Here is a 19,487-nt window from a genome sequence, read left to right as displayed (position 1 = left end):
AAATAAATGAATGAATCCTCCTTGCTTTGGAAAGTGCAAAAATCGTGCACATCACTCGGATTACCTTCCGCACGGTATGTCCTTCATGGGTCGACGGTGTAATGGAACTGAACAGTTATAAATAGGATCCATTGTTCTCAACAAAGGCTTGGCATTCCAAATGCATTGCACGGAACCGCCATCAGCTCCTAATAAAGTTTGATGCTTTGGACAAAGCGTCGCTTTTCCCACGTCCAGACAGACGGTGCACACGATTTGTACATCAACCGCTGTATTGTTAGTACTGTAGTAGCTTGTTCATGATGTGCAAAACAGTTGTGTTGTAGATGTACCGATGACCAGTCAACTCGTGCACATAAACACCAGCATGCCGAGGTCAGGGCCGGATTTTCCAATAGGCAACATAGGCCATTGGCCGAGGGCCCACCAGTAACTGGGGGCCCACCGGGGACTTGTGGGTTCTCTGATCGGCCAAGGAGTAGGCGAGTAGGCCCTATAGTAAAATGAGAAAAATAAAATAAGGTAACGAAAAATATAACAGTACATTTTTAAATGCCCGTTTCCCACCATCTATCTATCTATCTATAGATTATATACATTACGTGTTGTATTTAGTGGACTTCATTGTTATATTACGTGTGTTTTTGTGTTCTTATTTTGTGATATTGGTTTCTCTTTTACTAGACTTGAACTAATTTATTATTACTTTATGCTTACAGATTATTCTTGGAATGTTGGGGATTCTCATGAGATAGATTAATTATGTCGTCCCAGAAGAAATATAAGAGTGGCTCACAAAAGAGAAAGTTAAAAGAAACCAAAGCTGCACAACTCCAATCACTTCCAAAGCTGACAACCTTTTTTATGAACTATGATGACCTCAAGGCTCAACTGGAACTCCTTGTCAGTACCTATTCCAGTGACCTGGAAGCATCTGTTTTAGATGAATTTTTGCAGTTTAAAGACATTTTTTCTTCTGAATCGGACAGGTCAGTGATAAACATTTCCACTTTGTTGAGGTCCAAAGATGGTATTTTGACAACTGCCTTTCCAAACATTAGTATCTTGGTAAGAATGTTCCTTACCATCCCCATTACAAACTGTCAAGGAGAGAGGTCTTTCTCTACTCTATCTCGGGTGAAGAATCACCTGAGAACAACTTTGGGACAAACCAGATTAAACTCACTTTCATTACCATGCATTGAATCTGACCTCCTACAATCCCTTGACACAAACAGTATCATTGAGAAATTTGCCAGAGAAAAAAAAGCAGGAAAATGTCATTTTGAACTTCACATAGTTGTGCTTGCAAATTTTATTATGCTTCAGTTTCATTATATTTTTCCATTATTCCTGTGTGTAAGATGTACATGATATGGAACTTGATTTACTTTGATGTACTTGATATGGAACTATTTTGATTAAAAATTATTGATGTGTTACATTATGTTGTAATTCTTTTTTTTTTTACATTACGATATATATATATATATATATATATATATATATATATATATATATATATATATATATATTACGATATATATTTTTTGGGGGGGGGGAGGGGCACTGATAAGGTTGGGCCTAGGGCCCACAAGCAAGTAAATCCGGCCCTGGCCGAGGTTGTTTAACAGTAATGGTGGATCGTTTGCCGAGTTAACAACGCAATGAGAATTCCCAGAAACATGGAGGTATTTCACCTTGGATGGATGATCCAACAAACCCACAACTGGCGAATCTTGGGGTGACCCGGCATCGTGTGATATCTTTCAATTGAATTGGAAAAAAAATGATATAAAGGATTATTAATATGATGTAAGATTACACCATGATAAAGCATTAGCTCCTTGTAATGACATCACCAAATAGTTTTAACTAGTATACGGTATGATTGCATCGAAGTGTCTGGATCCCAAAACTGGTCTGAGACCAAAATAAGGTATGTATACTCCCCTTAGGTCTCATATTAATTAGATGTGGGCTGGCAGGATGGCCTAGCCCCTGAGATGGATGTACAACCGCCTCTAAGTTGTCCAGCCTGGGTTTGAATCCCGACCCAGCTAAAACCTGCCATCCCAGTGTTTCACAGGCAGAGTGATTCATCAACATGTGCCGTCCCTCCGATAGACGTGAAAGTGGACATGGCGTTTTACCGGCATTAGTTGTTGTATGTTAAAGGTCGCATGGTGTCCTTCGTGAAGAGTGGGTGAGCTATCTCGGGTACCATGAACAAATTCCAAATTCCTTCTCGAACCTACAGGGGGCACTGCATCAATGACACAGCTTCACTCCCAGCAGCGATACAACCAGCAGTCACATGCTGCACCAAAGTTAATGAATGAATACGATGTAATATTCACATTTATCGATAGGGATTTATAAATCGCACGCAGGACACAAACAATGGTGGACATCATACATCAGTGTACTTTGATAGGAATTACAACCAATGGACAAACGTCTAGTATATGGGATTTGAATCTGGGATTCCCTGCATCATGAGGCCACAGATTCAGGGTGGGAAATGTAAAGAAGCAAATCCATAGCTTGATTTTTTTTCCCCTTGTGCAAGTACATCTCAGTTCTGGGGACAGGAGCGCAGGATGGGGGTGTGCGGATCACCAATATGGACAAACATGGGGCCTGACCACCAATAACCGGGTGAGCAATTTGCAGTCCAAATGGCAGAAATGTGTCTATTCTGGGATCGGCCTCAAAAGTCCCCTCCCAGCTACCAGCCGAGCAATAAAACTGCCGCACGCAGAGAGACAGTCTCTTCCTTCAGCTTCCCAATGACAGCAAGATCAGGAAGAACCACTCATCCAACTCTACACGATTATCAAGTCTCACCAAGAAAGTGGAACCCACAGGTATTGTAATCCCCCCACTCCCCACACCCTCACTATCAACGTGGTTAACTCAAACTCATAATCGCACAAAACACAGATCGGATTCAACTTTGAACCCAATCTGTAAATGTCACAAATGGCTGTAAATGTGTAACATCTCTGAATGGCAAGCATGAAGGAACTCAAGATGTTGCACACGTATGTCCTCACGTGGAAAGTTCTTTGTGATGTGTTTCAATATCCGTTTGCTTTGAGTAACCGTCACAAATACATTACTAGGCCGTCACTTTGTATCCAATTGATTGGAATGTCGCCAATGTCCACGGAACATGATGACAGCACAAGTGTCACAAACGCAAACATCACAAATCAAAGTACGGCTCACATTAAAAAAAGCCTCTTCCTAGAAAGGTTGAAAGTTTGTATAACTAGTCTTCGATTGTACATTTGTATGTCCAAAATGCATCACAAAAGTATACTTCCTCCCACAAAGCTCAAAAATGTATACCACACACCAATTCGTATTCATTTTGTTTGTTTTACCAGATAGCCAATGATAGCGCAATCTCAATCACAACTGCTCGAACGTGTCAAAAAGTGAAAATAAATAAATAAATAAAAAAATCACAAAATACTTTCAAAACGTTCCGTTATTTCTTTTAAAAAAAACATCTGATCTCCTTCTATTTCTCCCCAACAATGGCCGAGATATACAAAGGGACATTTCTGCTTTTTTATTTACTGCAAAGGGACATTTCTGCCGTTTCAGCCTTATGGGAGTGTTGCTCATTTTATTACTAACAAATTATTATTACCTTACAAACACGAAGCAAAAAGCGGAGTTAAGCAATTGGTTAACTTTGTCTGTCTGTCCACAAACATCAGTTTATGATCGAGGAACAACTGAATTTCAATTGAAGGTGAGATTTTGAACATGAATTGGAACATGAATCGGAAAACGATCATTGTCCTTTTTTTTTCTTTTTTTTTACAGTACTTTGGCTCTAAATTCGTCCTGAACATGCATGTGCAGAGAAGAGTGAGATAATATTTTTACTCTGTCTGCCTGTTTGGCAGTCAAACAAAATTGAAAATCATTCCAAACAGGAAACTTACCATTTTTAAGGACGTCATAAAGGACACAAACAACAGGCACAAAGAACGAATGTAACTTAGGGTGGTGTTAAAGACGCTGAGGAAACGGCGGTAAACCCGGAATTTTTATTTTCACCAACAGTCAACGTTCCACAACATGGTCAAGGATGGTTGTAGATGCCTATTACTAGTACTATTATTATGCTAAAAACTCAGGGTCTTGAGTTCAGCCCGTTGTGCCGTTAAATAACACTGTGTGGGTTGCCTCAGCTCGCTATCCTTCCGATGGCAGCAAAACGAGTACTAACTTACTAGAAACAGGGGGCACTGCATCAGCGGCACAGTCACAGGCTGCATACAAAATAATAATAAAATACTTCAAAAAAATAAACTATATTTAATGTTCTTAATACAGGAAAATAAACTTCATTTTATGTTCTTAATTCAAGAAAATAAACTTTATTTTATGTTCTTAATGCAAGAAAATAATCTTTATTTTATGTTCTTAATACAAGAAAATAAACTTGCGTTTTTAACTTTTAGTCATGAAAATAAAAAGCACAAAAAGAATGCACAGACATGTTAATAAAGGGTACAGTTTGGACAAATTTTAAAGTTAAAGTCCCTAACGCTATTTACCCCATTACCCCCTAAGTTTGTAGATTTGCAAGTTCACGGATTTTCAAGAACGTAACCCCCGCAAACGGCAAGGCCCTTCTGTATATACTTGAACACTGCACAGGGTATCATGCTCTATGAACTCTATAGTTGTAGTTATAACCCCACGCACGTGAAGCTAAAAGCGGGGTGCGCATTTGGTGTCCGTCTGTCTGCTTTATCAGTTTATGATCGAGGAACAACTTATTTAAATCAAATGTTATATTTTTTAAATGAATAAGATGACGAGTCTTTCATTTTACCATACTTTTGCTCTGAATTCATCCCGATTGCACATGTGCAGAGAGGAGTGAGATAATATTTTTACTCAGTTGACATACCTGGCAGTCAAACAAAATTGAAACTCATTCCAAACAGGAAACTTACTGCTTTTGAGGACCTCATAAAGGACACAAACAACAGGCATGAAGAACTAATGTAACATGTTAGATATGGTGGTGGAAAAGACACTGGGGAAATGGTGCTAAAACCAGGAATTTTTAAATTTATATGCCTTTAAACCTCTTTAAATTGAATTATACTAGTAAAAAAAATTATACTAGTACGTGCAAAAAAAAAAAACTTTCAAACAGCGAACCAGAAACAACCACACAGGCCGTTCCTTCGCTCTCGCATGCCCATACGTGCGTGCCCGTACGTGCATGGCCGTAAGTGCAAACCCAAAAAAACCAACTTTAAAACAAGCCAGAAACAACTACACAGGCTGTTCCTTCGCTCTCGCATGCTCGTACGTGCGTGCCCATACGTGCGTGCTCGTACATGCAACCCCCCCCAAAAAAAACCTTCAAACAGCGAGCCAAAAACAACCACACAGGCCGTTCCTTCGCTCTCGTAAACGACGACTGGATTGGGGCATTGTGTTTATCTATAAATGCACATAAGAAATCGAGAAATTATTAGAATACAGAAAGTCATCACTATCCGGAATAGAAGTAGTGCGTGCCCGTACGGACTGTTCACATGCATTCCACGAATTATCGCTTTCATTGAAGTAACAACTGCTGTGATACTTACACACACAGAGTTAATTAAAATCCAAATTAAAATCAAGTTCACCTCCCTGTCTTTGCTTGCCATTGACCATTGCCACTCCTACGCCACGGTAACTAAGGCACCGATCCCCATCGTAACCGGCATGGCACGTGATGTCATCGTCGGCCGGCTGCGCATCGTCCTACGCAGCCACGTGTCCTTTCATTGGTTGGTAAATAAATGGCCATAACCTGGGAAGCACTTGTCCGATTAATATCAAACCTTGAAAAGGCACATTCACAGGGCCCCAGCAATATACCTGGCAAGTTTCAATTAGATCGGACCAGTGGTTATCAAGAAACATCTATCTATCTATCTATCTATCTATCTATCTATCTATCTCTCTCTCTCTCTCACACTCACACTCACACTCACACTCACACTCACACACACCTGGAATTATGGATAGATATTTGAACATCACACAAATCTCCTTCATAATACTTCCAAGAATCACCAGTTTTACATTACTTTAATTTTTTGTAAAGGTTCATTGGGGGAGGGGGGGTGGGTGGCGGTGAATAAAGGTGATGTTCAGGAATGCTTCCAGACTACTTCGATAGCACTAAACTTCCGGTTTTTTTTAAACAATCGTTAAAATAATTATTTTATTAAAATTGAAGTAACTGCACAGGGTATCAGGTTCTATGAACTCATCACTTTAGTTATTGGAAGAGGACTTGGAAAATTGCCACAATAACATGGAACAATGCTCAAGCTGATGTCTACACACCTGAACATAACGTTTTTCTAAAGTGGAAAAAGCAAGAAAAGATGTGAATTCCTCCAGATTTTTTGCAGTCTAATCGAAAGCAACATAGTATAAGCAAATACGAAAATAAGGCTAAGTCCTCTTACTCGTGATACAATTTATAATTCTGAAGCATCACTTGTAATACCCTCTGCCACAACCACTGGAAGCTGCAGCATTCCATGCTACACAGTTACATGGAGAATTTGTCATCACCACCTTCGGAACCCCTCGGGTGGGGGAGTAGCAAATCAAGTAGCTTCAACCCTTATCTTATGACCCTTGGTTCCTCTGGCAAGTTTGGTTGATATTGGATACATAGTGACAGAATACATCGGCCACAAACATGCACACACAGACACCAAATTGCATATTTTAGTACGATGATGGCACAACTCCTTTTTTTTTCCATTTGTCGCACACGAACAAATATAAAACACAAAGCAGGATTTGAGAAACTTTTTTTTTTCATTGGAAATAATTCAAATAAAATGCTTATGTACCGTAATGTCGATATTGTTCTCGATAGTCCGCACAATAAGTCTGTTTGACATGTCTTGATAGTCTACAAAAAGGCCAAATGACAAGTGTTTCACTTTCTTCTAACAGGTCGATACAGCCCTTGTAACTACAGGAAGAATTTCCCATTCATTTTCAAGATCAGCAAACTTTATGAAGAAACGAAAGACAAAGCCTCAAGCTCCCATTGAAATATGTGGTGTCGAAGGGGTTAAGACTTGCAGTGATGTTCGAGAATTCTTGGCCGAACATCACTCAAGTCTGGTCTCCTTCTCCTCATTTGTACACGACATCCTGAATATTTTCCTCAAAGTGATGCAAACTGCTTGCAGTTTTTCTATCTCCAGTGATAAATGCCAGTATGAATGATACGGACTTATGATGGTGTATTCTTTACATTACAGTGGTGTCACACTGTCATGCCAGGTAAAGTCTAATCAATGCGCTGGTTTTGGCCCATGTTCCCTCATTAAGTGCTGATACCTCAATGACACAAGATATGAAGACCAAAAAAAAATATTGATGTTGTTCAATTGGGACCGAGTGTTACAAAACACCATAGTGCTGCCGAGGCCAACAAGATTGCCGAGAGGTGCGCACACTCTCCTCAAGGCTGTCGAGCCTGTGTTGGAATCTCGGCCCAGCTATAAAATGAGATTCATCAACGTGTGTGCCATCCCCTCAGATGGATGTGAAACGGGCGTCCCGTCTGCCGGCATAAGTTGGTGGACGTTAAATATCCCACAGTGTCCTTCGTGAAGAGTAGGCGAGCTATCACCATGAACAAACTCAGAATTCCTTCCATAACATAGAGGGGGTACTCATCAGCGGCACAGCCACACCTTCAGCCAATGATACCACCCTGCAACAATGTGCTACATATGAAACAAGAGGAAGATTACGCCATCAAAATGCCACTATTCTCCACTGCTTAAATGGTTGAGGACTCATTCATTTATCATTTGGAACAATGCCAAATGTTCTTGAAGGTCCGGTTATGTTGGGGGCTCCAAGAGTGAAGTTGACCATCAATGAAGCTTTCCACAAAAAACCACGATCGTACGAAATCGCAAGCAGTTATCATTTCAAGATGTGTTTGTCCTCATCGTCTCTTCTTGTTTTAACTTTCGTTCATCGGTTCATGTTAATAAAATATTGCTTTTTACATTGCATTTCTTGTTAGTGTGATGCAGGTTTGGGGGTTCTCAACTGAACATATAAATAAAAAAATTACATGGACCTATTGTGGGTGCAGTAAAGGAATTAACAATTTGTTAGAGTAATGGTTATACAAAGTAAGGTTATGTGCTTGGATAATTCCCACAAATAATAAAGAAGTGCTCCTTACCTCCCCAATATATTTGACCATTTACGAGGTTTTCACAAGGATTGCAGTGCTTGAACGGGAACCCATTGTGTCCATGGTGATGTGGGTGATGATAGACATGTACAGGTTTGTACAGCCCTCGTCTTTACAGCTCCAGCACTGGTGTCACCCTGTATCTTTTATTAGTTCACTCATTCTTCACTTTATTACAGTGTAATTCCAATCTATAAATACACGAGTGTTCATGCAATATGATAATGTTTACAGATATTTGAACGTCGAACCCCAGTGCACCTTTCAAAGGAAACCAAGACATATTTTTGAGATTCAAAGTAGATGAATATATTCCACATCTCCAAGGCAAACTGTTTCATGGTGAGCCGTTCATTCTACCGCTTTTCTCTCCAAATGGAATATAATAGAATGAATGACTGTACGATAGCAACACATTAACTCAGTTGATTTTCAACTGTCAATAAACAGAAAACCAAAGTGTATTTCAGCATGACCTTGGTCGATCAGTCAAACACCACCATGATGGTTGCGGTTTAATGGTTTAATGTCATGTCACTCAATCACACCCACCCCCTGCTGCCACCCAGTTCCATTCCCCTCCCCCACTACCTTTCCATGTGAATATGAACAATGAAGTTTAAACATAAAGAAATTCAGCTTCAGATGTGCAGACTTACCCAAAAATCCCTGGGCCAACCGGTAGTGGCTGGTGACTCCCCAATATGGAGGCATAAAATATTGAGAGCAGCTCCAACTGGTTCTCTACCATTTGTACATATTAAATAAAGCTATTCAATATAAAAGGTGAAACAGGCAGTGATTAGTTTGTCTTACAATATTGTCACATTCGTAAGCAGCCGATGGCTGTGGGGTCAGCATGAGTTGTTGCAGGAGTGCGGCGGCGCCGCCAGTTTACTATACTCGCGATACCCGTGCACATGCACGGGATAGCAGTACAACATAGCTGGTAGCAGACAACAGACCGTACACGGGGAATGACAAAAATACGCATTGTGCAAAATGCAAGTGGTACGATGGAACTCCAAGACTTCCCAAACATTGTCGCATGTCCGCTAAGTGCCACAGCAATTTCATAGGGATCGTGTGACGGCGAGCCGAGTTTTTAGTGTGCAAGCTTGGTATTATAATAGAGATGATTCAACAAAAAAAACCAAATTATACAATCAAATAACACTCATAATAATAATCATCATCGTCATCATCTTAATGATTCAACAAAAAAACTAAATTATACAATCAAATAACAACACTCATAATAATAATCATCATCATCTTACCATAATGGATCAAACATGGATGTCACTGAAACTCCAAAATTGACATGGTAGAAATAGCACCACCTTTGGAGATAGTTGGTATTACAAATCATCTTCCTTCAGCTTATAATATGGAGGAGTGTGCAGAGAAGGGTACTCTCACGCGGAGGGCAGGAGTGCCCACAAATAATAATAATAATAATAATAATAATAATAATAATAATAATAATAATCATTTTTTTTTCTTATTAAAAGAAATCAAGTGGATGAAAATGATGAAAAAAAACAAACAAACTGTCAAACACACAGTTAACAAAAATGTACTCATAATTACCAACAATTTAAAATCTGAAGGAAAAAAAACCCATAAATCAAGCAAGAATTGGTGGCATAACGTTTTTCAGCATCCATTCTGAGTCTGGAAGGTGGCCCCTCATACAGTGAACGCATTGCTATCAATGGAATCCTGTCCTTTCCCAGTGGGAGCTACAGTACCTGAAGGGTGTCTTGGACCCAGTCTTGTTCCTCACCAACATAAATGACCTCTGATACTCTGTAAAAACGCCCTTTTCTTTGTGGCTGACTCCACATCGTGACTACAGTACTCCCATCCCACCAACAGACACATATCATCTGCATCATTCTCTGCTGATCTGAGATTGATTCGATTTTTGTCTCACTAATGCAACATGTCCTTCAATCCTGGTGAACATAATCCCAGTCTCACGCTGTTGCTTCAGAAGAACCATCCAACTAACCGACCTTTGTCCATGGTCATTGGAAGAGGTTCAGTCTTGAATTTCTAGGCCTCACCATCAGCCATGAACTCTCCTATGCTGACCTCGCAAATCTGACCTCCAAATGTAGCAGCAGCTTGGGCATCCTCCATCATTCCGATGTAAGCCAGAACTATTCAGAGCCTACAAAAGGCCTTTGTTGGTATTCACAGCCAACAAAAGGCTAAGGCCCCAAGCACTGACATTTGTCTCTCCTGGAATATATGGAATCTAAAACTCAACATTATTGGCATCTTGTGGGACGAGGCCAAAGCACAAGGCCTGTTGTTTTCACATTGCAGACAAGTCAGTGGGCTGTTTCTTTTTGTTTGTTTTTACTGCCTTTCCTCTGGTGTAGAGCTTCCTCTGCTCTCTTAACCTTCCAACCCTACTCAGCATCTCCAGAATGTATGTTGTTCCATGAACCTCCTCCTTATAAAACTCCATAATCCAGGCTTACTGTACACCTCCACTCTTTTGTTTATCTTTCACCTCCAACCCCACCCCTCTCCATTTGTGGAACCAGTTTCTTGAGGCTGTTTAATCCCACTCCTCCTCCCATCTCGTGTCATCCCCGATGCCCATTCATGATCCTTTCCATCTCCATTAACCCTAACTAATCCAAATGTCTTACTTCTGGGTTCTAGAGTTCCTATGTAGTAAGAGTGGTGTCATTTTGTTTCCATCGAACGTGGCGTACCGAACCTGTGCCCATTGTGCATGAAGCGTAATGTGTCTATTTTCTCATCAAGCCCTCTTTCTCTGCACCTAAAAGGAAGATTATATTCCTTAATGCTTTATTTTCATTCTTCCAAAGCGTCAGAATAATCATACAATCAATAAGGATTTATTTAACTGAAAAACATATCGCAGAAACCATGGCAAAATTAAGTGTAATGCACGACTCCAGGAGTAAAGGTTCACACTGATGAGTGCCTAATTTGGTGTGCAGAGCATGTGAGTGGGAAAAAAAACCACACAGAGTGATAGGTAGTGACAGAATGCAGAAATTTGAAACAAGTGGAAGAAGGAAAGTGAAAGACAGAAATGGAAGCACACCATTCATGCCAGATGCACACACCATCAAGAGAGCAGATAATTACAAAAGAATAACAATTATGAGCAAATAAAAAGAGAAAGAGCTTGAGAAGATCGATTTATTGTGTGCTCTGCCTCAAAGCAGGCCCTTGCTGACTTGGCAAGGGTGATACTGGGTGGTTTGCCATTGTCTTCCCAGCAGTTAGTCAGGGCAAGAACTTGCAATTTGTTCAGGATGCCGGTGATAGGTCACCTCCTCTTGGCGAAGGACACCATGGGATCTTTAACATCCACCAACTAATGATAACAGATAGGACACCCGAGTTAACATCCATTCGAGGGACGGCACACGCATTGATGAATCACCCTGCCTGTGAAACACTGGGATAACAGTCTATAGCTGGGTCGGGATTTGAACTCAGGATAAACAGCTGAGAAATGAGTGTGTGTACCTTGAGGAGTCCAGGCCATTCTGCCAGCCTCTTGAGAAGACATGGATCAGGAAAAATTTCCTTTGCAAACAGAAAATGAAAGAAGAAATTTAGAAAGAACAAAGAAAGAATAAAAGAACGCTGCACTAAAATGAAGGGGTTATTTTTCCAACTCTTCATTGATTTTACTATAAATACTGTACCAATGAAAACATGGATGTGCACGTAATCTTTCATCCCTAGATATTCCCATTCAATATCTCATCTTCCATGGTTTCCCGGTTCACACAACTTGTTAAGAAGCTCGATTACTCTCTTTTCGCTTTCTCCATTTTTCTCCCACTCTTCTGATTCCTCTATTAAATTACTTTGAGGAAACAAATCTGTAACACTATGCTCTTTTCTATCCTTGTTACCCCCTCATCCTCTAACCAAGACTCCATTCCAAATTTCCAGTTTTTCCTTCCTGAGAGTTTCCTTCTCCATTCATCTTGTTCACCCCATGTGTCCTTTCCTGCCCTCCAACCCCCATTCCTCCACCCCCCACCACGCCATTGTTTTTCTAAGCCTCTCTCTCTATCGCTGTTCGTGTCCTCCAACCCCTCTCTCTACTGCTCCTTTTGTCCTCATCAGTTTATTGAACTCGCATTGACACATACCCTCGACATCGCATCCAAAAAATACAATACAGTACTGTCTCCTGTATAATGCAACAAGGTGAGGCCGAAATCAAATGCATCCTGAATTTTGGAATTAACCATGTCATGGATCATGACATGTTGTTAACTAATGTTAACTGCAACACTTAGAATAATTTGAATAAATAAATAAACAAACCTGTGGTGCAGACACACAAGTGACGTGTTTACTTATAGTTGGGTCATATCCAGGACTCCCATGACCATAGAGAGCATAAGTTCGTTTGAGGATGGATTTTGGTACTTTGGGGTATTTAGAAAAAAAATGAACTCCTATGCCCCTCCCAAAAGTGTGGGCTTCCTCCACCAGAGGGCAAAATCCAAAATGGCCACTGGCAGCCATCTTGGAAATTACACAATTACATAACTCTTGAGTAAAATAACTCACAGACATGAAATAAGTGTCGTTTTTTTTTTACAAATTTAATGACTAGGATTCCATTTCAGAGGTTATTTTCTCATTTTGCGGTAATCTTTAACATGAAATTCAAGATGGCTGCCAACGGTCATATTGAATATTTGAATATGTCCCACCTTCTCCTTCTCTGTCAGGTCAGGTCAGATCTGTGACCTGCTACAGGTACCATGTAAACCTGTACTAACCTGTTCCATGGTCGGGTTGGCGGCGACTAAACCGTCTCCCCCCACCAGGTTTTCTGGTGAGGAGGGTGTTTGGATATGGACACCCAGCAGGATTAAAAAGAAAACTTGTCAAAGGGGGGAGGAGCTCCTTGTGAGCCAACGGCCATCCATATCTAGTGCCCAACTGTGTCTGCGGACATCCTCCTGCAATTGGGTTACTTTTTTATGAGGAGGTTGGTGGCAGGATTTGCACTCCGGCCACCGTAAAACCCTTCATTCCGCAAAACACACAAATGCAAAAAAATCTGAAAACCCACTCCGTGGGAGTACCTCCTGTGCAGCTTCCTTTCGCAGGGCAGCTCACCGGATGACGGGATTGGGGCAAAGCCTTCGGGACCCCCAATCTTCGATGAAAGGAGGGAAACCACGGGGTAACCTCCCTGGGTCAGATTGCGGGAGAGTGTGTTGGAGTGGTGCTGAGGTGTCGTCCACCAGACGGCGAGCTCCTTGGGTTAACCTGAGGCGGTCCCTTCGGGTGGGTGCCTGGAATGTCCTATCCCAAAGAGAGGATGATCACATGTCACTGTTATCATCTGAGCTCAAGCGTTTGGACATCGGGATTGCAGCTCTCTCTGAGGTTCGGAGACTGGATTGCGGAGAGATAATGGTGGGTGGTTCGTGGTTACACCAACTATTGGTCGGGTCGCTCTGATGGTTACTATACTCAAGGAGTTGCTGTAGCTGTGTCCAATAAGCTGACCCCAATGATAATTGAGGTAACACCGGTCAACGAGCGTATTATGAGACTAAGGATTCGTCACTCCTTCGGTGTAATTTCCCTGGTCTCTGTCTATGCTCCGACTGAGGCGAGTGACCTCACCGTGAAGGACACATTCTACGCCACGCTCGAGTCTGTGGTTGATCAGTGCCCCAGACGAGATACACTTCTAGTCTTGGGGGATTTCAATGCATCGACTGGAACTGATAGGGACGGTTATGAGGTGTGTGTTGGTCCCCATGGGTCAGAAACTATGAATCAGAATAGCACTAAGTTCTTTGACTTTGCAAGAAGTCATGGACTTAGGGTGGCAGGTTCATGGTTTCAGCGCCCACAAGCTCATCGCGGGACTTGGTATTCCAACGCTTGCGGTGTGGCAAAGGAGATTGACCATGTCTTCGTTGACGGTCACTGGAGGCTGATCCAAAACTGCAGGGTCTACCGGAGTGCTCAGTTCCGCAATACTGACCACCGGCTTGTTATAGCAACTCTAAAGCTGCACCTTAAATCCTGGAGAATGGTACCATCCCAGCCTAGGCTGGTGTTGGCAAGCTCAAGGATGAGAGAGTAGCTGAGGAGTTTGCGAACAGGCTGAGTGGACATTTGGGGTGTCTGGGTGCTTTGGGAGGTCCTGAAAAGTTATGGATTACCTTCAAGACGACCGTCCTTGATGTTGCCGGTGGATGTCTTGGAACTCACCGCAGGGCAAAGAAGAATTTTGTCTCTCAAGAGACACTGGATACCGTTGACCAGAGTCGCAGGGCCAGGCTGAATGGCAGAGCTGAGCTGTTCAGGGAGCTGAGGCGTAAAACTGTATGTGCACTCAGGGTGGACAAGGAGGCCAATGTGCGAGGAATCTGTGAGGGGGTAGAGCATCACCTGTGGACAGGTGATTCTCGTCCCGCTTACAGGGGAATTCGCGCATTGCGTTCATCCAAGCCCATCCCTCGGAGCACTGCAGTTCGAGCAGAGAGTGGTAGGCTCTTAACAGAGGAGTCGGATGTGAAGGCCCGCTGGGCCAGTTACTTTGAGCGGTTGTACCAGGCTGATCCACCAGCTGTCGAGCTGGACGTCAATGGTGTTACAATCCCTGTTGCTGACCCTCCAATCAACTGTGGTCCACCTTCGCTTGTGGAAACACGGGCTGCGGTGAACCGGTTGAAACAGGGTAAAGCTGCAGGGATCTGTGGCATTTATGCTGAACTTCTCAAGGCTGGTGGAAAGGCTGCACTCGTGTCGTTGCATGCAGTTTTGTGCTCTGCCTGGAACACAGGCATCATCCCAACTGATTGGAAGAGGGGCCTTGTTGTCCCTCTCTGGAAAGGGAAGGGTGATCGCCAAGACTGCAACAACTACCGAGGGGTGACGCTGCTCTCAGTGCCAGGGAAGGTCTTTGCTCGGATAATTCTTGAGAGGATTCGCCACCATCTGCTTGAGCACCAGCGTCCAGATCAGTCAGGCTTTACACCAAAGAGGTCAACGATTGACCGTATCCTTGCTCTTCGTGTCCTCACCGAACGCAGTCGAGAGTTTCGGCAGGGGCTGCTTGCAGCCTATGTTGATCTCTGTAAAGTGTTCGATTCAGTGAATCGGGATGCCCTCTGGAGGATTCTTGGTCTTCGTGGGGTGCCACCAAAACTGATCGATCTGATGTCTGAACTCTACTCTGGTACTGAGAGTGCTGTGAAGTGTGGTGGTACCATCTCTGACTTATTTCCAGTTGTTACTGGAGTTCGTCAGGGGTGTGTACTGGTCCCCACGCTTTTCAGTACTTGTATGGACTGGATTTTAGGGAGGATGTTGGAAAGATCAAACTGCGGTGCATCGTTTGGGAATGTCAAGATCTCGGACCTTGATTTCGCAGATGATGCAGTCATCTTTGCGGAGACTTTAGATATCCTTTTGGGGGCCCTCGAGGTGCTGAATGAGGAGTCGGAGCCGCTGGGATTGCGGGTTTCTTGGGTCAAAACTAAGATCCAGGCTTTCAATGACATCTTGGATGCTGCTGTCGTGTCTGTGTCTGTTTGTGGTGAGGATGTTGAGGTCGTGGAGAGATTCACTTGCCTTGGCAGTGATATTCATGTCTCTGCTGGCTGTGAGTCAGAGGTCAACAGACGTCTGAGTCGGGCCTGGGGAGTCATGGATTCACTGGATGATGGGGTGTGGCGCTGCCGGTACCTGTGCGGGAGGACGAAAGGCCGAGTCTTCAGGTCCTTGGTGCTTCCAGTCTTGCTCTATGGATGCAAGACTTGGACTATGACCAAGGATCTGAGACGGAGACTTAATTCCTTTGGTACCAGGTCTCTTCTGAGAATCCTTGGCTATCGCTGGTCAGATTTTGTGTCCAACGAGCGGTTGCTGAGAGAGACTCGGATGAGATTTGTTACCTGCATGGTCCGTGAGTGTCAGTTGCGGCTGTATGGACATGTGGCTCGTTTTCCTGATGCTGATCCCGCTCACCAGATTCTCTCAGCGAGGGAGTCTCGTGAGTGGAGGAGGCCGATGGGTTGACCACGTGCCTCGTGGTTGCAGCAGGTTGACCAGTATCTCAGGGAGATGGGGATGGGCCTGGCACCTGCCTGGGGGAAGGCCACACGGAGGCCCCTGGAGTACCGGCAGAAAGTGGACGCAGCGACGCGCTGTTCTGGCACATGCTCCCATACCTGACCCTGACCTTCCAAAATTTTGTAGCTTTTTACTATTATAGTAATTATGCTGTTTATTTTGTCACAGGATCATTGGATTTCTGCGAGCAAAAGACCACCGACTGCCACTACAACTGATCAGTCATCACATCACATCCCAACTGTTGAATAACAGAATTAACTGAGTTCAGACTAACATGTCTGAAGAATCAACCAGTAGCAGAAGTTCCCCCTCCTCAATGTGTGTTGCAATGTGGTGATCATATTGATCAGGAAGACTCACTTGATGGGATTTCCAGTGGAAAGTGGCAAAGCTTGCATGAAAAAACAGCTTATTGGAGGGGGGTATATCGGTTTGGCATGGTGTATGAGTGTCAACTGGAAAACACAAAGGCCTTTACATGCACAAGGAATGTTACCTGACTATTTCAAGCAAGAGAAAGCTCCAGCAAGCTGAAAAGCAAAAATCTGCATATAGTGAACAAAGCAGGTAACCCCATTCAGTTGCAGTTCTACAGGCAGTCTTTAAATACTGCGTTGGCCTTGCTTTGCCCTGACCTTTTCTGCTATTTGTGCTTGGAGAACAGTTCCTGCTTATTTGTTCACACCAGTTCCAGCTCACTATTTTATTTCGTTGAGTTTGTTGGTTTCATGTTTTCTTTACACTTGCGCATTTTTTGCATAATTATTGGAGGTGCAAAATTTTGACAATTGAACTTTATTTGTTGTGTCTGCATTTGCCTCTTTGATCAACCCTGCTGTTTTATTGGGTTTGGATTTCCTCAATTGATCTTGTGTTTGCTCGTTGTTACCACCACACATGAACTCAATACCTTGTTGTTTTTTTTCCTGTGTGTGTAGTGAGTCTACGTCTGCGTCCGAGACCCCGAAATCTTGTGCTGCTGATCCCCTTCCAGCTCCTTCACCGAAACGTCTACGTTCGAGTATAGGGCATCTACATGATAAAAACTTATGTCTGGTGCATGCATCCAGAAGAAAAAAGCATCCTGGATGGAAATTAAATACTTTGTATCTTCTAAATCAGGAAAAGGCTTGGAACGTGTTTAAACAGCATACAGTGTTACTAGACGACATGGACATGAGAGATCGCATTCTCAAATTGATTGACGCCACACCTGACCCATTTGCAGCTGAGATACGATACCATCATCGCTGCTGGCTCAAGTACATCACCAACAATAAGATTAATGATGAAAGGCATGAGCTGAATGATTAATGAGCTGCAGAAATGACCATAAAAATGAGTTAGAAATAACCAAGATCATATTTTCAGGTCTGCCGATGACCTCAAAATGGGTAACACCTGGAATTAATTTATAGTCAAAAAGACACTTCATAATTCATGCCTGTATGTTAATTTACTCAAGAATTATGTATTTAAAATTTTTTTACAAGATGGCCACTGGTGGCCATCTTGGATTTCATTCTGAAGATGACCTCCCAAGTCGACAAGTTACACCTGGAATGAATTTCCCGCCATATAATTACTTGAAAACAATACCTTACTCGTCTTCCTACCTTAACTGGTTTGAAAGATGTGAAATATTCATATATTCAATATGGCTGTTGGTGGCCATCTTGGATTTCACATTTAAGATGACCACGAAATGAGAAAATAATCACTGGAATGGATCCCTCGTCATTAAATTAGTAAAAAAACGACACTTATTTCATGTCTGTAAGTTATTTTACTCAAGAGTTATGGAATTGTGTAATTTACAAGATGGCTGCCAGTCGCCATTTTGGATTTTGCCCTCTGGTGGAGGAAGCCCACACTTTTGGGAGGGGCATAGGAGCTCATTTTTTTATAAATATCCCAAAGTACCAAAATCCATCCTCAAACGAACTTATGCTCTCCATGGTCACGGGAGTCCTGGATATGACCCAACTAATACATCCACTTGACGTGATAGAATGATATGAGCTCATGTATAATCCACTGGGAAGACAGCAAACTGCACATTGCATTTCATGTCAAACAAAGCCTGATGCAATTGAAAACAAACTTTGTGCCAAATTTCATCTTAATTGACTCAAATACAATGGAATGGGCAAGGCAGCTTCACCTTTGACTTTTTACAATCGAAAAGGGATTAAGAAAGAAAAAAAACAGGGCGGGATGAAAGGTAGGATCTGTGTGGATTGGATGAAGTATTCTCCTGAGTGTACTCTCCGTGTATATTGCGTATACACTCCTGAGTGATCATCGAGTGCACCTCAATACTAAATTGGAGGAGGATTGCTCAGAAATGAAAAAATTGTGTGCGATTATAATTGTTGGAAAGGAAAAAAAAAAGGAATTTGGGGTGGAAAAAAATCAATACAACTCTCCTTGTAGGGGAAGCAATTGCCCTTTATACACTGTACATGACTATTACACAAAAAAATATAGAAGGTTCAAAAGCTTGGTTGATGCTTGAAGCCGTATAACATTGTGTAGTAATTAACACACAACACCTCTTTAAAAAAATAATAATAATAATAAGCAAAAAAACCCAAAACAAACAAAAGAGAGTTTTCCCACACTATGTCACATTAGGTACTATTCTGTTTTTGACTATGAACTGTAAGAAATGGAGGCATAGGCATGAATCCGTCCAACCAACGACACGTCACCACCATGTGTGGGTATGCTTGCGTGTCATTGAAGATGACAAATATACGTGGCTTGGACACCGAGTCCACCACACTGTGGTACCGCAGTGGTGAAGACGTCTGGTGATCCGGATCATTGGTGGCCGGGCGCAGGGGTGGGGCGCACAGTTCCTGGTGTCCAATCGCAAAGTCTCCGGTAATGACTCTGGAAACGAATATCCGCTTGAGACCACCCTTCTCGGGTGGAGAGTACACGTCTCGGCCGGAGTAGACGCAGTCTGTGGCGAAGTACACACCGCGGCCATAGAGAGCAGCTTTCAACGGCAAAAGGAGACAATGGAGGGGATTAAATCACTCGTGAAATGCCTCGATGCAATATT

The 19,487-nt window shown here is 42.6% G+C and overlaps 1 protein-coding gene and 1 long non-coding RNA gene across 9 annotated transcripts in view; one reads left to right on the top strand and one right to left on the bottom strand.

Moving 5' to 3' along the window:
* The first annotated feature begins 2,738 nt into the window (after nt 1–2,738).
* LOC147022761 (uncharacterized) lies at nt 2,739–17,490 on the top strand. 2 transcript variants are annotated; one of them, XR_015059902.1, is made up of 3 exons: nt 2,739–2,870; nt 8,519–8,626; nt 17,353–17,490. It is a non-coding gene; the product is annotated as an uncharacterized LOC147022761 (long non-coding RNA). The 2 variants fall into 2 exon arrangements; XR_015059901.1 differs by having other exon boundaries at nt 2,742–2,870; nt 7,015–8,626.
* LOC147022760 (protein mono-ADP-ribosyltransferase PARP10-like) overlaps nt 9,051–19,487 on the bottom strand; it is a 110,717-nt gene continuing 100,280 nt past the window's right edge. For 5 of the 7 annotated variants that reach the window (XM_085887556.1, XM_085887554.1, XM_085887557.1 and 2 more), the window contains one exon: nt 9,051–19,421. In XM_085887556.1, the coding sequence (XP_085743682.1) occupies nt 19,048–19,421 (374 nt within the window). In that variant the 3' untranslated portion in view covers nt 9,051–19,047. The remainder of the gene's footprint in view (nt 19,422–19,487) is intronic. The other 2 variants (XR_015059900.1, XR_015059899.1) reach the window with 2 other exon arrangements.

Source organism: Eptatretus burgeri, chromosome 7 (assembly GCF_056783735.1).
Source record: "Eptatretus burgeri isolate ZD-2024b chromosome 7, Ebu_testis_v1, whole genome shotgun sequence".
Classification (NCBI taxonomy): domain Eukaryota; kingdom Metazoa; phylum Chordata; class Myxini; order Myxiniformes; family Myxinidae; genus Eptatretus; species Eptatretus burgeri.
Note: the sequence above shows the minus strand (reverse complement) of the source record. Positions and strands in the feature narration are given on the sequence as shown.